Here is a 19,932-nt window from a genome sequence, read left to right as displayed (position 1 = left end):
GAAGAGCCTGTCCACCCATCAAGTGTGAAATTAAACAACAAGTAAATCTTTAAATGCCTACTTCTGAAAATGTGTCTATGAGCATACCGTTCTGAATTGGTTGTCTTGTTTTGCTGGATTATCAGATGGATGGATAGATAGATGAGATAGATCAAATAGATTAGATAGATTAGACAGATTGGACGGATTAGACAGATTAGATAGATAGATAGATAGATAGATAGATAGATAGATAGATAGATAGATAGATATCATGTGATGGCATACCTTGGGCGGGACGTAGAACTCCAGCAGGAATCTCTCAACCCCTTCATCCCTTTTGCTCTTCCTTAAGAGCAGGCGGCACTTCTGCCACTGTGCGGCTCCCATGCAGTTGGTGTCGTCGGCCACCATGTACCTGAGTGCGCCTTCCCTCTGGATCTCCAGCATCTCGGCCTTGTGGCCCTGGCAGCCTCTAGGTAGTCGCAGCTTTTGGGACCACTTCTCTCCCCCTGCGGCTGCTGCCATCTCCCCTCCAGCAGCTCCGCCACCTCCTCCTCCACTCCCGTTTGACTTCCTGGCCGAGGAGGGACCGTCGGGCTCCGGGGAAGCGCGGCGATGCCACATCTCCTTTACCCCGTCCACCACGCACAGGCTCATGTTCCTCAGCGAGAAGCCCTTCTTGAAGCGGGCTTTGGGGTGGCTCACTGACACGTCCTCCGAACTGCGGGACTGACCCAAGGCGGACACCTTGTGTGTGGGCTGAGGTCCACGGGCACCAGCAGTAGCGCTGCCTCCTCCGCCTTCTATCCCGCCCCCTCCGCTGTCCATGCTGTCCAGGGATTCGCTGGAAGCCCCGACGTCCTTGCGTCTCTGGTAGAGCTCGTGGCTGTAGGACAAGGGACAGCTCTGGATCCCCAGGAAAGGAACGATGCTGTACTTTGGTGCGATGTTGAAGCCCTCCTCCCCCGACAAGGACGTCTGGTTCTCCCGGGCCTGGCTCAGAGCTGCGGAGAAGCACTCCAGGAAGTGTTGGGCAAAGTGTTGAGAGAAGCTGGCGTCGGCGCCTGGCGAGTTGTAGCACGGGTTCTCTGAGAGAAAGCGCTGGAACTTGTCGGCGAAATCGGCGGCCGAAGCTCGAGCGTGGAGTTCGCAGAACTCTTGCCAGTCAGGCAGCGGGCATGAGGAGGAGAGCTCGGGGCTACCGGGCACCACCGCTCCGTTCATCACTGGGCCATGCCAACCCACTGAGGAGAGGCTGGAGAGGAGAACAACAACGGCATAAGGTTCCATTCTGTGAAGAGTAAACACTATGTGCAGATTTTCAGAAAGTGGCAAAGCTGAGCCGTAGCTGAGAAACACACAAGACTAGTTATGTCAAAGATTTAAACAAAATTGAAAAATATTACAGGATGGAGAATAACAAACAAACGAAAAAATCCCCCTGTTGAGTTGTTCCTGGCACGTCCCACCGGGAAAAGACTCCGGTGACCACTAAAGACACGCTGGAGAGACTATCTCTCCCGGCTAATCTGGCAACGCCTTGGGATTTCCTCGGAAGAGCTGGACCGAGTGGCTCGGGAGTGGAAGTCTGAGCTTCCCTACTAAAGTTGCCGGCCCCAAGACCCGACTCCAGATATGCGGACGAAAATGGATGGATTTAATAAAAAAAAAATGAAATGAATGTTTAATAAGTTCATTTAATGGCAAGAGGCTAACTCATATTACCAACATTAAAATGAAGTTGGTATTTGTTTTTATGGCAAATCTTCTGCCGTACATCATCCTAAATCATCAACAAATGTCCAATTTCATACTGGATCTAATTCACAACAGTGCTGCTTTGAATCTTTGCTACATGTCATCCCATCCTCCGTTCATTTCCTGTTATTGTTCTGCTATTGCCGTTTAATAAGATCAAATGGGGAGAGGGAAACACGAGGAAATGGCGTGATCAAAAGGGAACTCTCCGGCGCCTGGCACAGCTGTGAGCTTGCCCAGCTTGACTTTCGTGACAGGCGATCGGATTATGGCAATGGTCTGCTCGTGGGTTCTATCAGAGCACTTTGAAGGACTCTTGGCGGCCTATCCATCTCACTGTTGTCTGGCTAACTATAAGGAGTGTGCTAGCAAAGCCTTGTCACTACATTCATCCTTGCATTCCAGATCTGTGTGTAGCACTCATTTCATCCGTAATTGGAACGTATCAAGGCTGAGTAAAACTCATCCCGGTAATCATTCACACCAATGGAAAGCGTTTTCGAACCTGATATGCAAGTTTTTGGACTGTATGAGAAAGCTGGCGTACTCAAAGAAGACACTTCGACTGTGAGGCAAACATGCTAAATCACAATACACTGTACACTATACAATAGCACTGCCCATGGTAAATTTTATAACGTGTTTTATCAACTGTAAATTGTATAATGGCACTGAAATTGCAAGTAATTTAAGATAAAACGCTACTTGAAACAACACTTATATACAAAATATATGCAAGTTTAAGAAAGCTAAACGTAACTGACTTTTTAAAGGTACTTCAATCAAATCAAAGTCATCTCATCCTCAGTGGCGGTTTCTCGTATGTGCAACATGTGCGGCTGCAAAGGTTGGCATTTCTATTGGCATCATGACATGTTAACTTTGGCATTGAATTGGCTTTGGAAATGACCCTTGTGGAGACCGAAGGGCTCTTCACGGATTTTGTTAATGAACAAACTGAGAGGTTATGAGAGGTTATCGGTTTCAAGGGAGTCGTCACTCGTCAAAGGGGCTCTCGCACATGGCCGCCCACTGAGGTAGTATGGGCTCAACATTATACCTAACATATTTTCCCCTATTTTGCACCCTTTGATGGAGGATTCTAGGATTGCTGCACAAATTCATACTAAATCCTACTACACTGTCACAAGAACAAACTCCACAGTGTAATTTCAAACCGGGCATGCTGTAACCCAACACCCTAGTGATAGGGACACATCTGCTGAGAAACATTGTGCTTTAACACACATGTTGATCCCATTATTTATTTCTGTGAAGCATGAACATAAAAGGATGTCAAGATGGAAGTGGGCAGGCTCGGCTGCACACACCCACACACAAAGAGATGGCAAACATTCCACACGTGGTAAAAGGCTTTTCATACAACATACGACACGCACGTGCGGACATTCACGGGAATTTCCTGGCAAAGCAGCTTGATTGTTAGTCCATCTTTTTGTTAACAATTAGTGTGAACTTGCCTCCACTGGAATTAAGGATAGCATACTTACAATATAAGCGAGTGTAAAGGCAAAATAAATCGTCTGAAATGGTTAATTTTAGATACTCAACTCATCTTTATTTATATAGCACTTTCACAACAGCTGCAGCTGTAACAAAGCAACTAGAAATGGACATAAAACCGATTAGCTGTTATGATTCCATCCATCCACTATCCTAACTGCTTCTCCTCACAAGGGTCACGGGGCGTGCTGGAGCCTATCCCAGCTGTCTTCGGGCAGTAGGCGGGGGACACCCCGAACTGGTTGCCAGCCAATCGCAGGGCACACAGAGACAAACAAACATCCGCACTCACAATCACACCTAGGCAAGATGTGTCCAATCAACCTACCACGCATGTTTTTGGAATGTGGGAGGAGTACCCGGAGAAAACCCACGCAGGCACGGGGAGAGCATGCAAACTCCACACAGGGAGGCCAGAGCCGGGACCGAACCCACGACCTCTGAACTGTGAGGCGGACGTGCTAACCAGTCGTCCACCGCGCCGCCTCAACCTGCGCCCGTCTACGAAAATAAGAATAAAATGAAAATTCCACCCATGTGCACAGTTGGACTGCGCTTTGTGCTAGACTTGCGCTGGGCATGAAAACAGGGCCCTATAAATGTATATCATTCGTATTATTATCAATATTGATCATGTCTTGGATGCAAGGGAGGCAAAACTGTCAAGTCAGTCTCAAGTTTTCTGTTGAAAGGGAAAATGTATTTTATCACAAAGAAGATAACGTGTACTTGTTCAAACAAACACAGTTGTCAATCACCAATCCAAACAAACATTATGAAAAGAACAAACACTTGCGTGGCTCATGAGGCATTGCCGAACTTGGCAATAGTTCCTATCTGTTTGATTGTGAATTAATTTAGCCATTAGTTACATATCAGTCCATCGTTAAGGGAGACTTTCCATGAAAGTGGTGATAAACGAATCAATCCACTTTGAGGTACTAACTACCGTACATTGATGAATCCATCACATCGTCTCCATCCATTCAGTAAGTGTGTGAGCATGTGTGTGTGAGCAAGTCAATGGCTAGCTATTCAGCTATTTAAGAACCCGCACCGGGCCAACTTTCCACTCATTCAGCAAAACAACAATACTTTCACAATACATTTGTCAAACCGCACATATGGATGAGGATGTGCCCCTGCGATGACTGCACACCGCACACTCGCGCGCACACACTGCCAGAGTCAGCATGAAACTCAAACCCTGGGACAGGAGGAAGTGGACAGCTCTGTCTCAGCACACTTCAGCCGTATGCTGCATAATGATTGACAGGCAAGGGAATATCTATGAATGAAAGAAGGAGGAGCCAGAGGACGAGGAGGCCAGAGGAGAAGGAGGGCTGCATGTTTTGGCTGCAGCTGCTAAAACAATCGAGCGAGTGTGTGTATGTGTGTGTAGGTGGGATAAAACGCTGAGGGGAGCGGAGGCATCCCCCCTCAGCTTTCAACCTCAGAGCCTTGCCTCCTTCCGCTATCTCCTCCCTATCTGTTGTTAAGATCTACCACTACTGTGCCTCCTCCGCCTCCCCCGTCCTCAGCTCCCATGGGGCCCGATATCGCCGTCCGATGCTTGGGAACAATAAACTGAGCCGGGAGAAGTGGAAAGTAAAGTGCAGCCTGCAAAATCCTCTTCTTCTTCGTCTTCTTCGTATATCTGAGGCGGGTCTCCAGGAGGGACATAGAGTATGCTTAATGAGCAATGTGGTGCGAGACAAAAATTTGAATTCTTCATTTCATTTCAGTGAGCAACTGGAGCCCCTTTCCAATTCACGACCCTTTTCCACCTCCAATTAGGACCCCAAGAAGTAGGGTTGAATAATTAATCAAATTCAAAGTGACATTGCGATGTAGCAGAATGCAATTTTCAAATTGCAAAGGCTGCACTCAGGTGAAATAATAAAAGTCTTCATTTCGATCAGTTGGTATGCTTAATTTGTATTATATATATATATATATATATATATATATATATATATATATACCGCTTCTCCTTACGAGGGTCGGGGGCGTACTGGCACCTATCCCAGCTGTCTTTGGGCAGTAGGCGGGGGACACCCTGAATTGGTTGCCAGCCAATCGCAGGGCACTCAGAGACAAACAAACATCCGCACTCACAATCACACCTAGGGGCAATTTCGAGTGTCCAAGCAACCTACCATGCATGTCTTTGGAATGTGGGAGGAAACCGGAGTATCCGGAGAAAACCCACGCAGGCACGAGGAAAACATGCTCCACACAGGGAGTTTTTTTAAAAAATCTCAAACAATGAACGACCAGCAGCAGTTTACGTCACCCTTATGGTAGCACTTTTTCATTCAAACACATTAATTCATACACGAGCTTCCAACAACTAATGCCGAGTCACTCAACATGCAGACTGCCTAACAAGTTAGCTGGCTAAGAGCCAGCCGACTCTACACGCTCATTCGCTGACACCCATGTCACTCACCAGGCCAAGCCCCGCGATTTTAAGCCATTTACACTCAAAGCCACAAATACTACAGAAAAACATGCTTTCAATAGTATGTGAAACTGCAACAAAAATAATCGCTAAACCTCGCATGCACATTATTGCGTTTAATAATGCAAAATCCATTTTTATTTGATTAATCAATGGCACAATGGGTGGACTGCTCCATTCTACAAATATTTTGAAAAACATTCTAAATCCAACATTGTAAGCCTGGACAGATCACTTTAAATATTTTCCAGAAAGATTTTCCAGTTTGACATGTTTTTTATTCAAACGGTAACGGACACATATGCACACGCACACGCACGCGCACACACAGCCCCCTGCAAGCTGCTCCATGCCAACAGCACGCCCGCCGTGATCGGCTAATGAGCATGATTGGTCATGTCAGGCACTCACGCCAGGGGGTCCGGCCGTGTTTTCTAAGATTAGCCTACATCACACATACACTCACACACACACAAACACAGCTCGCAGCACACACAGTACAGTACACGGAGGCACGCACCCTCACTGTGAATTCATTAAGGGTGTTTTCTTATATAACATGTAAATAGGGCTGCGGAGTGGGGACGTTTGAGGACAAAACAGCTGCCATGTCACACACACACACACACACACACCCACACACCCACACATACGCAAATACACACACACAAACACACTACAACAGTCACACACGATGACAGTAAGACAATGAATTGATTGTAACATGATGACCGGTATTGATTCGATTAGTAAGGATTGTTGTAGTGTGCAAGCGTGCGGCTTTGACACTGCCCGGAGACAAAAATGATGACTGATGAGAATGTCGACGATGTCGGCTCAGGAGCAGCATGACGAGAAAAAGAAGTGTGTGTGTGGGGGGGGGGTCATCAGTAATAGCTCCCCACCCCACCTTCCTTCTGCTGACCTTTGAACTGACCGTTGATAAACCTCCCCAGTGCAACTGGCGACGAAGCGTTGGCGTCAACAAGCGAAACGGGACCGGCAGGGAGGAGAATGGCTCACAGAGCCTTGATCCAGACATAGATAAGCATTTCGATAGAGGCCTGTTCTACATTCCACAAAGTTGGACATTCTTGACTTTTGGCAAGGAAAAAATGTGAAACACGAGAGATCGCAAAAACTGTTGTGAATGGAGTAGAGGGTCTAGATAATGTGTGTCACTACATAATCTCTACATATTAAGTTAGTCTATAAATAAATGATAGTAGCTAGTGCCTTTCTCGCTGCCTCTTAAAGTGCTAAAACCTTCTTCAGTATTGTTGTTGTGTATAAGGTTAGGTTCACATCGCAGACAAATGCGACCCAGATCGGATTTTTTTGCCCATATGTGACCTGTATCTGATTTTTTTCTGACAGTCTGAACGGCTCAATTCCGATTTTTTCAAATGCGACCTGGGTCGCTTTCGTATGTGGTCCTAGATCGGATACGTATCCGATCTGTTCCAATTCGCGGTCTGAACTGCCAGGTCACATATATCCGACATTGACGTCATCCGGAGCCCAAAATGCGCTCCGCGCAGGCGGAGTTACAGTGCTAGCAGCAGGGGGATCGAATTTGCAAAGTTGTTTTGAGTAACACTATTGACTTTATATTTGACTTTAGCATAAAGTGGACATTTATGGCAATCATGGTAATTCAGCCACAGCTCAAATCGATTCACTTTTCTACGCACGGTTGTGACGTGACGTCATCGTTAGTGACGTCTCCATGAAATGAGATATTAAAGCGTCGCCTCGTGATTTTCCCCAAATACCGGTACTGTATTTATGTCTACCTCCTACCTCATCGCTTGACTGTAGAAATGCCCCGACACGCTGGACCACATTTACTTCCGCAAACACAACGTCGGGAGTGACGTTGTCTCTTCTTCTGAGCATGCGGGTCGCTTTCGTGACACATGTGTTCATACGGCAGGAAAGACCGAGGTCGCATTTAAAATGTAATATGAACGCTTATACAAAAAAAATCTGATTTTTAAAAAAAAAATCCAATTTGAGCATTAAGACCTGCGGCGTGAGCCTAAGTGGCCCTAACATGGAATGGGGGTACAAAATGTCAATGAAAAATGTTCCACCATCGCAAGTAATATCTTTTATCTTGCCTCTAAAATGTGTAGTTTCTATGCCTTTCCTCTGTCACTGTTCTCTCCAAAAATCTCTGACACGGAGTGGGCGGTAAAAAGGTGAGAAGGCAATTTTCCACCTTCGAGGGTATCACGCCTCGTTTAAATGGCCTATAAAAGGTGGTATTTTTCTGCTTCGGTGTTCTGTATGGACGTTTAATGGCAAGGAATGGGAGGGCAAAGTCAACCTGGCTAGTTTCTGCCTTCAGAGGTAGTATTGAGCCACTATTACTCTCGTGCAAAAGATGGAAATGCCACTGACACAGGACAAGGAGTCAATCTGGCACTTTTCACGCTTTTTCTATGTCGCTGCTTCTTATAAACAGCAAAGACATGCAATACGGTGAGGAAATTGACTTGGCATGTTTCCGCCCTTTGGGGTAGTATTGAACTACTTTTGCAGTTCCTACAAAAGCTGAAAATGTTCTGCTTTTTTGTATGTCGCCATTGTGTAGAGCACTGACAAGGAAGAGGGGCTCAAAGTCTACCCTGCAGTTCTCCACCTACAGAGGTAGTATCAAGCCTCTTTTACACTAGGGTTAGGGTTAAAAGCCATCGTTTTTGGCCTTTTTTCGGTTTTGCAATACCATATCAACAGCACTCACAAAGAATGGAGGTACAAGGTCACCCTGGTAAAATGAAAATAAATTCTGCATTAAGGGGTAGCATCAAACCAGTTTATTTCACTGTTCTGTATAAAGAGCACTGACATGACACGGGCCGGATGGAGTCAATCCAGCAATTTTCTGCCTTCGCATTGTACTGAGTCCATTGTACTTTGCTGGTAAAATCTGGAAGTTTTCATTTTTTCTTTTTTTATGTCACTCTTCTATTCAAATGGCACTGAAACAGAATGGTACAATGGTCAACCCGGCAATTATCAGTCAATGGTAACGGTGTCAATGGTAACACTTTTATACTACTCGTAAAACCTTCATGTTTCTACTTTTTTTTTTCAGTGTTGCTGTTCTGTATAAGCAGCATGTGATAGAATGCTCGGATGAAATCAACAATTTTCCGTGTTAGCAGCAAGCCCATTTTACATATCCGGTAAAATCTGGGAGTTTTTCCTGCTTTTCCAGTGTGAATGTGAACTGAGTGTCTTAATAGGTGGAAAAGCGCTATACGAGTGAAAGACCATTTAAAGGGTACTGACACATAACGGCACAAAGTCGACCTGGCATTTATCCGCCAGCAGAGTTAGTATTAAGTCACTTGCTCTGACTAGCTGAGGCGTCCATATGGCAGCCAGCGATAAAAGGATGGGGAACAAAACGTGTGGGAGACGCACATTCCACCGCTGACTTCCATTTCCTGTCACTCACCCACCAGGTCTAACTAATTTCGCAGATGACCGCAGGCATCCAAATACAGTACAGTGGTACCCCTACTTACAAAATTAATTGGTTCTGGACGAAATTTCTTAACTAGAATAATTTGTAAGTAGAGACGTGTTTTCCATGTAAATGGCCTAATCCGTTCCAAGCCCTGCAATATTCAGACATAAATGTTTTATAAAGCATAAAAATGCATCAAAACATGTAACAAATACATGTTACAATTACATTATTGTACAATAAATGAGAGTGTGCATAATGTAAAAAACAAAGAATAGAGTAAAGAATAAAAATGATGACCGTTTAGCTTTTAATTGCTGTCCTCATTGCTTTTTGCCCTCTTTGGTTCTATCTCGGAAGTGTTTTTTGCCGGGCGTTTTGTAAAGAACTGATTTAATAACGCGGCGACTGTCGATACATTACGGTCATATTCTTTGGTGAGATCCACCAAACGCATCCCTTTTTCATACTTTTCAATTATCTCTGGAGCTGCGAGTAGCATCCCATTCTACTCTTTTACCTTTCGTATCCTGAAATTTCTTTCGTAACAATAGGCAATATTTTTCTGTTGAGGCGTTTCGTAACTTGAAAATTTCGTATTTTGAGACGTTCGTAAGTAGAGGTACCACTGTACGAGCGTGCCACCTCCACTCTAGTAGTCATTTGGTGGAGTTACACAGGTGGAGCCTTATACGCTCACCGGACATTAAATATGGCACAACCATGCATCAGTAATGTTCAGTTTTGATTGGCACTGTACTGGCAGTATAATACGGAAACACTACAAAAGAAGCAGAAGAAGACATCACAATTAAACAACAATGAAATAAGTTGTTTTCACACAAGATAAAGAATGTATCCCTGCAAGCTATGCTATGCCTTCATGTATGGCTACCGTGTGTGTTTAAAAATATGTTGTTTAAAGTTTCATTAAACAGTCTTTGGTGTTTCCCCTTATGTGTTTGCATTAAACTAGCAGAATTTTGACTCTGTTGAAGGTCCGATACTACCTCCAAAGGATGAAAATTACCAGATTAACTTCACTGTATGTGCGTGAAATGGCAACTTTTACATAAGGGACAGGAAGTGCAACTGCCTCATGCACTAGCCACACATTGACTCTGTACACAAATACAATGCAGATGAGGTTCTGGTCGGCAGTTCTGCTTCAGACTTACAAACTCTGCCTAACAAGTGGCCAGAACAAAAATCACAGGCTATTAGCTTGAAAGTTAAAATTTCATTTCAGCTACATAGTGAATCACAATGATTGTATGTAGTTTATGTCTATCAGTTGAAAAATAATAATAATTTGCAAGCAAAAGGACTCAAAGTGGAGCTGTTTTACTTGACCTATGGGCAGTCCTGCTTGAAACCTATGAACTTTGCCTTGTAACAAGTGGCCGGAACAAGGAAAAAATTGATTTTCAGTTTTATAACAAATCACTATGTCTTATGATATTTATTTTGTTGCACTAGAATGAAAAAAAAAGAGAAAACGCACGCCTGAGGGTTAAAACTAGAGCGACTGCAGTTGAACTGTAGGGCAGTTCTGATTGAGCCCTACGAACTCTGCCTAGCAACGTGTCCAGAAAAAGAATTAACGTGACAGATAAAACTGTATTTCAGCTTTGCCAGAAATAACAATGATTTACGTAGCTTCTTTGTGTCACTTGAATACAAATAAGCTAACGTCCAACATTTTCAATAGTACGTAGCCTATCCCAATGTGTTTTCCCCTTCATTGATTGGTATTGGGCTTGATCTAAACACACAGTGGTGTGGCCTATTAAAAGACACCCAATAGAAAGTCAATAGCAAGCCCAGCAGCTGCAGAAGCAGCAGAGGCCTGGCTGGTGCAGGCCTGCTCCGGTGCCAACAGTGGACTTCATGAATGGAGGCTGTTGGAGCTGCTTGAATGGCTCACACATGCAAGCAGCGTATGAATGGCAGTCTTAGAACACAACACCATGCAGCTAGACGCCCACCCGGAGATCACCACCATAGTCAGGGAGCTGACTTTGAGCCCCCATTTAAATTCTGATAAGCGAATTCTTGGAAGACCCAAACACGCCCTCATTCCCCCGGTGCCTCTTTTATCCCCCCTGCACCCCCTTTTGGTTCATCTTCAGCCCTAAAAGTGACTTAGACGCCTCTCCAACATGTCCAAGAGGTCGCTCACACCAAAACAAACCACTTTCCTCCTCCTCCTCAACATGGAATCCTTTTTTTTCTCCTGCATATAACACATGACACCATGAAAGAAGGATGCTGACACATTTAAGCGGGGCTCACCTCAGTGCGGGACTGGTGTCATGACGACGACGGCTGACGGACACACAATGCGGCTTCGAGAAGTCCTCTTATTCGGGCTCGAACGTCCTCTCCACACTGGGTCGACCGACGTCCTTCCACTGCGGCCAGATACGCTTTCTTCACGGCCCCACTAGCTCGTCCTCCATCCTCGCGAGCGTCGCACTGTGATGTAGCCTGGATGTGAGTGGCTGATACTGAATGTCGGCGCGTGCCCGACAAGCAAGAGTTTGGAAGATGACAAGAAACTTCCGGTTTGGCTCTTCCAGTATAAACATTTCTTTCGCGTACTGTTCTCTTCCGTCAAGTGTTTTAATGCAATCAAAAAAATGATATTACTTTAAGGAGAAAGTTCAGTAAGTCAGTTTGTGGTTGACTGAAATTTTATGCCGCTGTTTGAATGTTCGTGTAGCTGACCGTGTTATTTTATTTTGAAGGTAAAAACATTTTCAGTGTTTTAGCTAATTTATAAAAAAAATTCTTCACACACACTAGCAAGTGTGTGTTACACATTTATTAAACAACCAATGAAGTGCCCTAAAAGTGACGCCGCGCCCTTTCAGTTTGTTCGTGTGTGTCTAAATGTGAATTAGAAGGTCCTAATTCTTTATTAGACTCTACCTCTGCTTAAAATATGTACTGTACCTGGATCCAGAAGATTTTATTTTGTGCAGCCAACTGAGTGAACTCAACACACCATTTTTTTTCAGCGTGCTGAGTAACAGTTTAGTATATTACAGTGAAAAAACGATTGTTGGATTTATTCAATTTTATTTTGTCAAGTGGTTGCACAAAATAAAATAATCTCTATCCAAATACATTGTTAATGTAGATAAATAAACTCAATAAAATTGAGTAAATGATGCACAGCATTTTTTTCAGTGTACTTATTTTCAGTCTGCCAGCAATTATCTTTGAGTACTGTATTTATGTCTTATGTCTTAAAATAAATCTCTGAATTCACTATCCAGCGTCTTTCAAGAAAAGTGGTTACGCCATGAGCGTGAGACTACCCACATGGCTTGTTGATGTTTACCTCTGAGTAGTTGGCCCGGAGCTTTCAGCATATGTGTGTCTTTATCGCTAATCCCTTCTGAGAGGATTGAACATGGGCCTTTCACAACAGGGAACCAAGGGGCACACCACAATGGCCTGTTCAAGAAGAAGACATGTGGTGCTGTTGGTAAACCAGCTACAGACTAATCCCAGGGCCCTAGTTGCATAGCCAAGCGCACGTGCGCTCGGCGAAAGGACGGGGCGCATCTTAATTTTTGTGCTAGGAAGGTCTATTTAACCATACTTGTGAATTTAGCAGACCACGCTACGCCTGGCAGAGTGTTCCGGCAAACCTGGCAATTTGGTGACAGAAGGTAGACTACACTTAAGACTAGGTGAAACCAGGTCTAAATTGTGGCACAGGTGGTGTAACAGGATTTTGGTGGATTTGACCAAGATGCAGGCAGAGGGATTGTGCGCTCCGCTGATATTTGGGCTGGATGTCATCGTATTTCATTCACAGGGTGGGTGCCTCAAACCCTCTGAATCATTGTCGAAATAAATGCATTGAATGCATGATCATATTAATTATATCTTTAAAAGAACCCCCCTTTCGAAGGCGGTCTCCAGGTACCCACTTTGCAGCGTCCAACTTCATATTATCTGCAAGTGGAGATCTTCTTGCAGTGCTTTATAAACGTACTTTGCATGTGCCGACCTCCTGCACGGACTCCAGCAAGTCCGTTATGCTTCTGCCATGTAAGCCTCTCGTGCGCTGAATTGAAACACAATGCATGGGGTCGCTTCGATTTGCCGGGAATCAAGTCGGATGTGTTCACTCCCACAACGGCGCGAAACTTAAATTTCTAGCTGAGCCTGCCTATGGAAAATGCCAAAAGAGAAAAAAATCCATCCACGCGCACAGATAGACTGCACTTTATACTCGACTTGCACTGGGCATGAAAATATGAAAATAGAGCCCGCCGTTTTTCTTCTGGCTTCGCACCTGCTTGGGAACACACCTTCCAAATGTAGGAAAGGACAGCACTGTTTCAAAAATTCTAGTTCAACTCCACTTTTCTTAGCTGACGTCATCGCACGATGTCGAGTACCGCTAACATTAAGTCTCTCGCTTTTGGCCTTTACCTGCAAAATGTTTGCTTATTAATAAAATGAAAGTAGTCTCTTTTCAGTGATGCAAGGTGTTCCTTCAATGACTCAAAAAAAATGATGATGAAATGAATCACTTGTACCACAATCACTGCTCCAACAAATTTGGGAAAGATGTCTATCATTTTATACTGTAACTGTTTGTATGAAACCATTAAACCACGTGTTTCCTTTTGCTTTGACCATGCAGTAGCCTATATTGATTGGTTTTATTAACTATCCATTTCTGAACAAAAAAATCTTCATCATGTTGGCTAAATGGCATAAACACAGACGTTGACAAACGTTTGCATATATGAAAATGAAGTTGATCAACATTTTAGGACCATTAGACACTCCATCTAAACTAGGCATTAAAACCTTGGATCTATGTGCTCTTAATGTTTTTTTTAGTCTTTTTGCCACCGATCGTATATTAACCCTTGGCAATTGTTGTGTAGGTTCTATATTTTCGGAATACATATTTAGACTTTATGCATGTTTATTGATATGTTGTTCTATAGCACTTTTTAAATTAACATAGCGATAGCGAAAAGCAAAAGAAAAGTTCAGAGGCAAAAATAAGAATGTGAAGAGGGTCCAATTGGTCTTTGCATGTCTCAGGATTATGATCTCAACCAGCCAATCAGCATCCAAATACTGCATATTCATAAAAATATGCAGTATGCCAGCTGAACAGAGATGATAAGCGTAAAGTGGAAAACGCTGCTTAATGAAAATCAGTCACAAAGCGTTAAGTGGGCAGGGCAGGGCAGGGGGGAATTGCATTGTGCCTCTCTCTTGAGACACTTGCCTCCTATTGATCCTTGCGCACTTCCTGCCGGAGAGGATAAATCAACATGAGGCAACTTCTAGCTCGGAGCTTCTCATTTAGAATCATTTAGAGATTCATTTATAAATGCAACTTCCCTTTGGTTAGTCCACAGAAGTCGTCACTGTAAAGCGCCTCATTGTAGGCGGGGATATCATGCAGATAATGATGGCATGGCATGGAGAAGCGGATTTTCTTTTTTTTTTTTTTTTTTTTTAAGTCTGACTGCGTAATGTACATAACGAGCTGACGTGGACACTTTAGAGTGCCTTATTGTCCCGGCGTGGAAAAGCCTCACAATGACCACAATGACGAGATTTTTGCCACCGGAGGCTTTAAATGATACAGCGTGCCTTCACGGCTCAAACGTGGAGGCAAAAGAAGTCATTCAAATGTGGCAGGGTTGTTAACGGTGAGCAGAGTTAATAGAGAGCAAGGAGCATAGTTTTTAACCTGAACTTAAAAGCATTTACACTTGGGGCTGAGTGATTTCACTTCTGTTGGCAGCTTATTCCATTTGCGTGCAGCATAGCAGTTAAATGCTGCCACCATGTTTGCTATAACCTCCGTTTCGTTTACTACACTTAATGTTGGTCTTGATGGTGGTAGTTAGAGGGCCAAGTACTTAGCTCGTATAGTATAGCATTTAAGCTAGTACTTGGAGAAAAAGTCTGAGGATTACTGCTGTAGCTCATCTACACACACAAAAACATCACTATCTCCCACCGGACACTTCATTAGGTACGCTATCTAGTGACATCCATTACAATTGAATTCTGCATATCCCAAGATAATAATGATGTGTTTTTCATGCAGGAGTCATTGATTAGCATGCACTAAGTTTAGACTTTAGAGGGGGTGGTGGGTGAGGGAGGTGGGTTTTATTGGCTGGGAAATGGGAGACAAAAGGGTGGGTGGGGGTAAAGCGAAGAAGCTTTTGAGTTGATTTCCTGTGAAAGCATCTAAAGCGTACGAAGAGCGTGATTGGCCTCGCGGGGCCGCCTGGTGATCAATGTGTCAGCGGCCTTTCGAGACAAGTTGCCCTCAGCAGGCAGGAAAACAACACGCTGATATGCAGCACACCCCGTGTGCATCCTAGAACAATAAAAGACTCCGCGCATCGCCTGTGTTTAGTAGGACTGCTACATATGGGGGGGAAAAAACAGCGTAGGATTAACACATTAAAAGGAATTACAGGTTAGTCAATATAGCGGGGTACACACATACAGATAATCAGGCCGACTTTTAAAGCATTTTTTTCTAGATTGTTGCCCTGTTTTCTTTCTCTAGCACATCATGTTTTCATAATAATATAATCAAAACGTATACATGTAATATAGTAATACATTTAGTAATATTTATGAAGTGTTCAGTTCAGCAACAGGTGGATTTTTTTCTGAAACGTCCTTGCTATGAATTACAACACAGGGGAAAATCTGTATTGCACAAGCTTTTAGAGGTCAAACCTAAAAACAAGAAATGAAAATATCTTAAAAATGTTTTTGAAATCTGTTTCTAAACTACAGTACATTTAGGGACACATGAAGCCATCTCTGATTAAAATTTGCTGTTGACCAGTGTTATCAGATGTCTCCAAAACAGTGACTCTCAAATTGTGGTTCGTGAAAGAATCATTGTCCAAGTGCAGTTCAGCTGTATTTAACTTCAAAATTTAATAGAATTGCATATATGGAGCTGAATAAAGTGTCTAATATATACTTGATCCTCGGGTGCGTTATTGTTATGCAAGGAGTCATGTCGTTACTTACACCCATGTGATACATTGTATGCTGTATCCTTTTTTTTCGTTTCTACTCAGGTGACTTATTATGTTAGGATATATGTCGTTGTTGATACCCATGTGTATTCATAAAGTATGTACAGTATATACTGTACCTCTTTCATTGATCTGCATGCGCTTTATTATGTCCTAAGTCATTATATGTCACTGCTGACACCCAAGTGCATTCATACATTGCGTATATACAGCATGTCTTTCGCTGATCCTCAGGTGCCTTATTGTTATGTTAGTAATCATTATGTCGCTGCTGATAGCCATGTATATTCACACAGTTCAAATATACTGTATCTTTTTCTCTCATTAATCTTCAGGTGACTTGTTATGTTATTACCTTTTGGCAATATGTGTTTGTTGACGCCCATGTGTATTCATGTAGTATGTGTATATTAGATTGGATAACCTTTATTAGTACCTGTACCACGTTCATTGATCATCTGGTGCCCTATTGTTAAGAGTCATTATGTTGTTGCAGACACCCTTGTGTATTCATACAGTACGTATGTACTGTACAGAACCCCTCTTTCTGCTCTCTCTCTCCCTCCTTCTCTCTCTATCCGTCCCACATTGATCCTCGGGTACCTCATTGTTATGTTAGGAGTCATGTTGTTGCCAACACCTTTGTGTATTCATACAGTAAGTACATACTGTACTGTACCCCACCCTATTTCTCTTCCTCCCCCATACTGATTCTCGGATACCTTATTGTTATGTTAGGAGTCATTATATTGCTGCTGACACCCATGTGTAGTCATACATTACAGCATATATTGTACCCTCTCATTCCCTCGCTCTCTGATGATGCCCAATGCACAAAGCTGGACATCGCCTGTTTCCCGTCTGCACATTTAATCGACCCCGTCAGTCCGAGTCAGCCAAACGACGTCGAGAACGAACTTAACCTGTACCACGTCACGCGCAGGTGCCGCACTCCTGACACGCGGCCGAGTAAGGAAAAAAATAAAAATAAAGCAGTGTTGTGTCCCTTGCGGTCCCATAGACGCAATGACATGTGCCCCATATTCTTTTTATTTCACCGATCACCACGCTGCGCGTGTGTCGTTTTTGTTTGATAATCTTTGTTTCGCGACGTCTGCTCATGCGTCGCCTGCGTGTGACGTGAGATTAACTTCTCGACGCCGATTGGCTGTCACCAACGAGGGATGGACCAGGACCATGTGGTCGATTAAATATGCAGGAGGGAACGCGGTGGCAGTTGGGCGATGCCCCGCTCTGCCGATGCATGCAGTGATGTCACATGAAGTTCACTGAGCTTGGCTCATAACAGCACAGTAACATGGGTAACACTGTACTCACAATGGAAGGAGAGCACTTCACAAGACAAATATTACACGTGAGGAACATGCAGTGAATTGGATTCTAATAATAATTCAAAGTGCCACTTCACAACAATGAAGCATCATTTTTGCATTCCACAAGACTAATATGATGTCTTGACTCGTCATTAATCCCCACCAGGGCCAAATGTTGAGAATATATGAGGAAAAAAAAGCCAATTGTTTTTAAGGAGGTGAGGAGTCTGCGGCTGCATAACCATCTCTGTATTCCCAAACCGGGTTGGGGTGGAGGCTGGGGGCGGTGGCTGATCCCAGAAGCACATGACCGAGTGATTCAGAGAGCCGCCATGTCAGAGCAAATCACAGAGCAACAACAGGAGCCACCTGACAGAGGATCTCTGTTTCCATGGCAACACCCATGGGAGGGAGGGGGCGTAGGAGGCGGTGTTTGCTGTGGGAGGAAAGAAAGAGAAAGATGGAAGAAAAGAAGAGGAATAGTTTGGAAGCTGAAATGCTACTGAGAGAACTGGGTGCAGAATCAAATGAATGAACACACACACTCACTCACTCACTCACATACGTGCGTGCACACCCACCCACACAGTCCGTATCCATGCAACAGCCCTCAGCTCATTTTGAGCCACTTAAAGAAAAAAAAAAAAAAGAATGACTGAATGAACAAATGTGAATGGGGATTTTATAGCAACTTAGCACAATGGAGCCATTGGATGGAATAGGGGGTTGCCTGCCAAAGGAAAGCACACATTACGAGCAGAAAATGATATCATTTGTCCAAGGCACGACATGCACCATTGAAAATAAGATGACATAAAAACACCATATAAATAAAGAAAATAAACAAACAAAAAATACAGGACACATCAATAAAACACAAAAATACAGTACACATCAATAAAAACACAACAGAAAAAAAATACATAAAAACAAAAAGGAAAACATTAAATGGAAAAAAAACCAAATCCAAAAATCAAAAAGCTATTTTTTAACTCATGAAAAGCAAAAACCTGAAAAATAAAAACAAATAAAATAAAGAATAACAAAAACAATAAATACACAAAATCGAACACATAATAAAAAAAGAAATGGAAAAAAAATGAAACAAAAACAAGACAGAAGACAAAGACAGACAAAGGTAAAAAAAACAATAATAAAAGTTGAAAATCTTTAAAGAAAACATAAAGACAAATTAAACAGAATAAGCAACAAAAAAGATAGAAAATAAAAACAACCCCAAAACAATAAAATTAACAAAATAGAAAAACAAAAAAAAGCTAAATACAAAATTGTACAATAAAATGTTACGAAACTTGAAATAAAAAGGGTCGTTCATAATTGAAGGTTTCTCTGCATACAAATAAATAGTGAATGAATAACTTGTAGAAACTGCTTGTTCGTGAAAAATGTGAGAAAACGTGAGATTGAACGGCGACAATGAAACGTCTCATGTTAAAACCAACATTCCCTGTATTTTGAATGGATAGAAAATCAATACTTTTCATTCGAGAGCAATGACGAATCCACATGTGCACTATATGCACCCAAGTAGGAGAGAAGCTGTGAGTGAACAGAGATGCGCACACGTCAAATCTACTAAATAATTCATATTCATAATAAAAAGAAGAACTTTACTGCCTTCTGAAAGACAAATGAAACTTCAGGCCAGGAGCCCAAGAGTGAAAGAGTCCATTGTTCCTCATCTGCTTCATTCACTGCAGCATGACATAAGCACTTCCATATAGCATCTGCGACTGAACACGGCACCGCAGCCAAGCAATCCGCACGTACGGCCTTAAGAAGCGCCGCGAAATATCAAGAAGCCATTAGGCCGTAAATATTTTAGAGGGGGGCTTGTGGAAGGATGCAAAAGGGAGGGTGGGTGGCGATAGTGGGAGAACATTTGTGTTGACCGTCTCTCCTGAGGACCTAACCATACAACAAAAGAGAGAGAAAAAATAAACAACTGAGATGTAGTTGCACAAGTGTGTACACCCTCTTAACTAGGGTTAGGGTTGGATGTGGCCGTGTTCAGAATTAACCAATCACACTCAAACTCATGCTACATGGGAGTCAGCACACACCCACCGCCACCACTTCCAAGTGTTTCTGATGAAGCCCAAATAAAGTTCATTTGTTCTAGCAGGCCAGCAGAAGCCCGACAGTTTTGTTCTGACACTGACTATCATTTGGAAATGTTCATAATTCCCTCCACCTTGACTAAGGCCCTAGCTCCAGCTGAGCAAAAATAGGCCCAAAGCATGATGCCGATTATCGCGTCAAAGCTATTAACCCATTAAGGCCTAAAGCGCCTGGTGAGAC

At 43.2% G+C, this 19,932-nt stretch overlaps 1 protein-coding gene across 1 annotated transcript in view; it reads right to left on the bottom strand.

The window, feature by feature from the left end:
- The window catches only part of sh2b2 (SH2B adaptor protein 2), a 37,543-nt gene extending 25,824 nt beyond the window's left edge, over nt 1–11,719 (bottom strand). The window contains exons 1-2 of the mRNA XM_086036650.1: nt 11,505–11,719; nt 268–1,237 (exon numbers count right to left, since the gene is read on the bottom strand). Coding sequence (XP_085892776.1) covers nt 268–1,206 — 939 coding nt within the window. The 5' untranslated portion in view covers nt 1,207–1,237; nt 11,505–11,719. The remainder of the gene's footprint in view (nt 1–267; nt 1,238–11,504) is intronic.
- Nucleotides 11,720–19,932: the final 8,213 nt, after the last annotated feature.

Source organism: Filicampus tigris, chromosome 7 (assembly GCF_054856515.1).
Source record: "Filicampus tigris isolate MCC_2025a chromosome 7, RoL_Ftig_1.0, whole genome shotgun sequence".
In the NCBI taxonomy this organism is placed as follows: Eukaryota; Metazoa; Chordata; class Actinopteri; order Syngnathiformes; family Syngnathidae; genus Filicampus; species Filicampus tigris.
This window is presented reverse-complemented; position numbering and strand designations above follow the sequence as displayed.